We start from the raw sequence: 962 nt of genomic DNA, 5'->3' as shown, positions 1-962 counted from the left end.
TCAGCAGTCATACCAAAATTATATGTTATTATATAATTATGTCTATGCTACCGAGAACATAATAGGACAGAAAAATTAAGCTGGATTTGAAGGGCCTTTTTTCTATAGCTATGTATTACAAGAATTCTGTGAATTTATGCCTACTTTCTGACGTTTTCTAGTGATGGCCAGAAAATGAGCAAAAGGAAGAAGAATTATCCTGATCCTATGAGTATTGTGAATAGTTATGGAGCTGATGCACTAAGGTAGGATTTCTTTAATTAATGTACGACTTGATGTGTTAGCTTTTTGTTTATGTTAGCTGTTTTTGTTTTGTGAGGGCTGCCTATGGGTTTTTGACAATTAGCACTAGGAAGAAAGTTAAATTTAGAAACTTTTAGGCCACCATAGCAACCTAATAGCTGAAAGAGTGGATGGCTCAAAAAAGCCTAGCAATATTCACAGCACTTGGACTTTTTATTCTGTTATCTTATCTCCCTTAAGGCTGGTGGCAGCCAAAGCAGACCTGCCGACTAGAGGCCTTTTGTCGGGAAATCTGTGTCCAGTTTGTACAGAATGCTGTTGCATTGAGTGCATCGTTTGAGTGAACGAGTAAAAATCCAAGTTTTTGAGAACAGTACTATTAGTCTACTGTTAAATCATTCTTTTAGGGAAGGGTTATTGTATAATGCACAGAAATGTTTGTTTTCTGCTTATACTGTACATTTTCTAAAGAGACAGTGTTTCTTTTTGTTATTCTAAGTACACAGTATGTACCTAGTAGTAGTAAACCCAGAAAAGCAGAAGTGGAGCAGCCTGATGCATATATATAAATTGTTCTGCTCAGAGATTAAACATGGTTCAACTGTTTCCTTATGCTAACGTATAAGTGTGATTATGGAGTCACCTGGTACTTTGGCTAGATGCACCAACTACACGCGGGAAGTGGTACCTTGAGGTAAAGGTACAGTAAAGACATTTTA

General features: G+C 36.7%; 1 protein-coding gene across 1 annotated transcript in view; it reads left to right on the top strand.

Moving 5' to 3' along the window:
• IARS (isoleucyl-tRNA synthetase) overlaps positions 1-962 on the top strand; it is a 102,327-nt gene that overhangs the window by 61,774 nt on the left and 39,591 nt on the right. The window contains 1 exon segment of the mRNA XM_009868688.1: positions 162-245. Coding sequence (XP_009866990.1) covers positions 162-245 — 84 coding nt within the window.

This window comes from Apaloderma vittatum, unplaced genomic scaffold (genome assembly GCF_000703405.1).
Source record: "Apaloderma vittatum isolate BGI_N311 unplaced genomic scaffold, ASM70340v1 scaffold6684, whole genome shotgun sequence".
In the NCBI taxonomy this organism is placed as follows: Eukaryota; Metazoa; Chordata; class Aves; order Trogoniformes; family Trogonidae; genus Apaloderma; species Apaloderma vittatum.
Note: the sequence above shows the minus strand (reverse complement) of the source record. Positions and strands in the feature narration are given on the sequence as shown.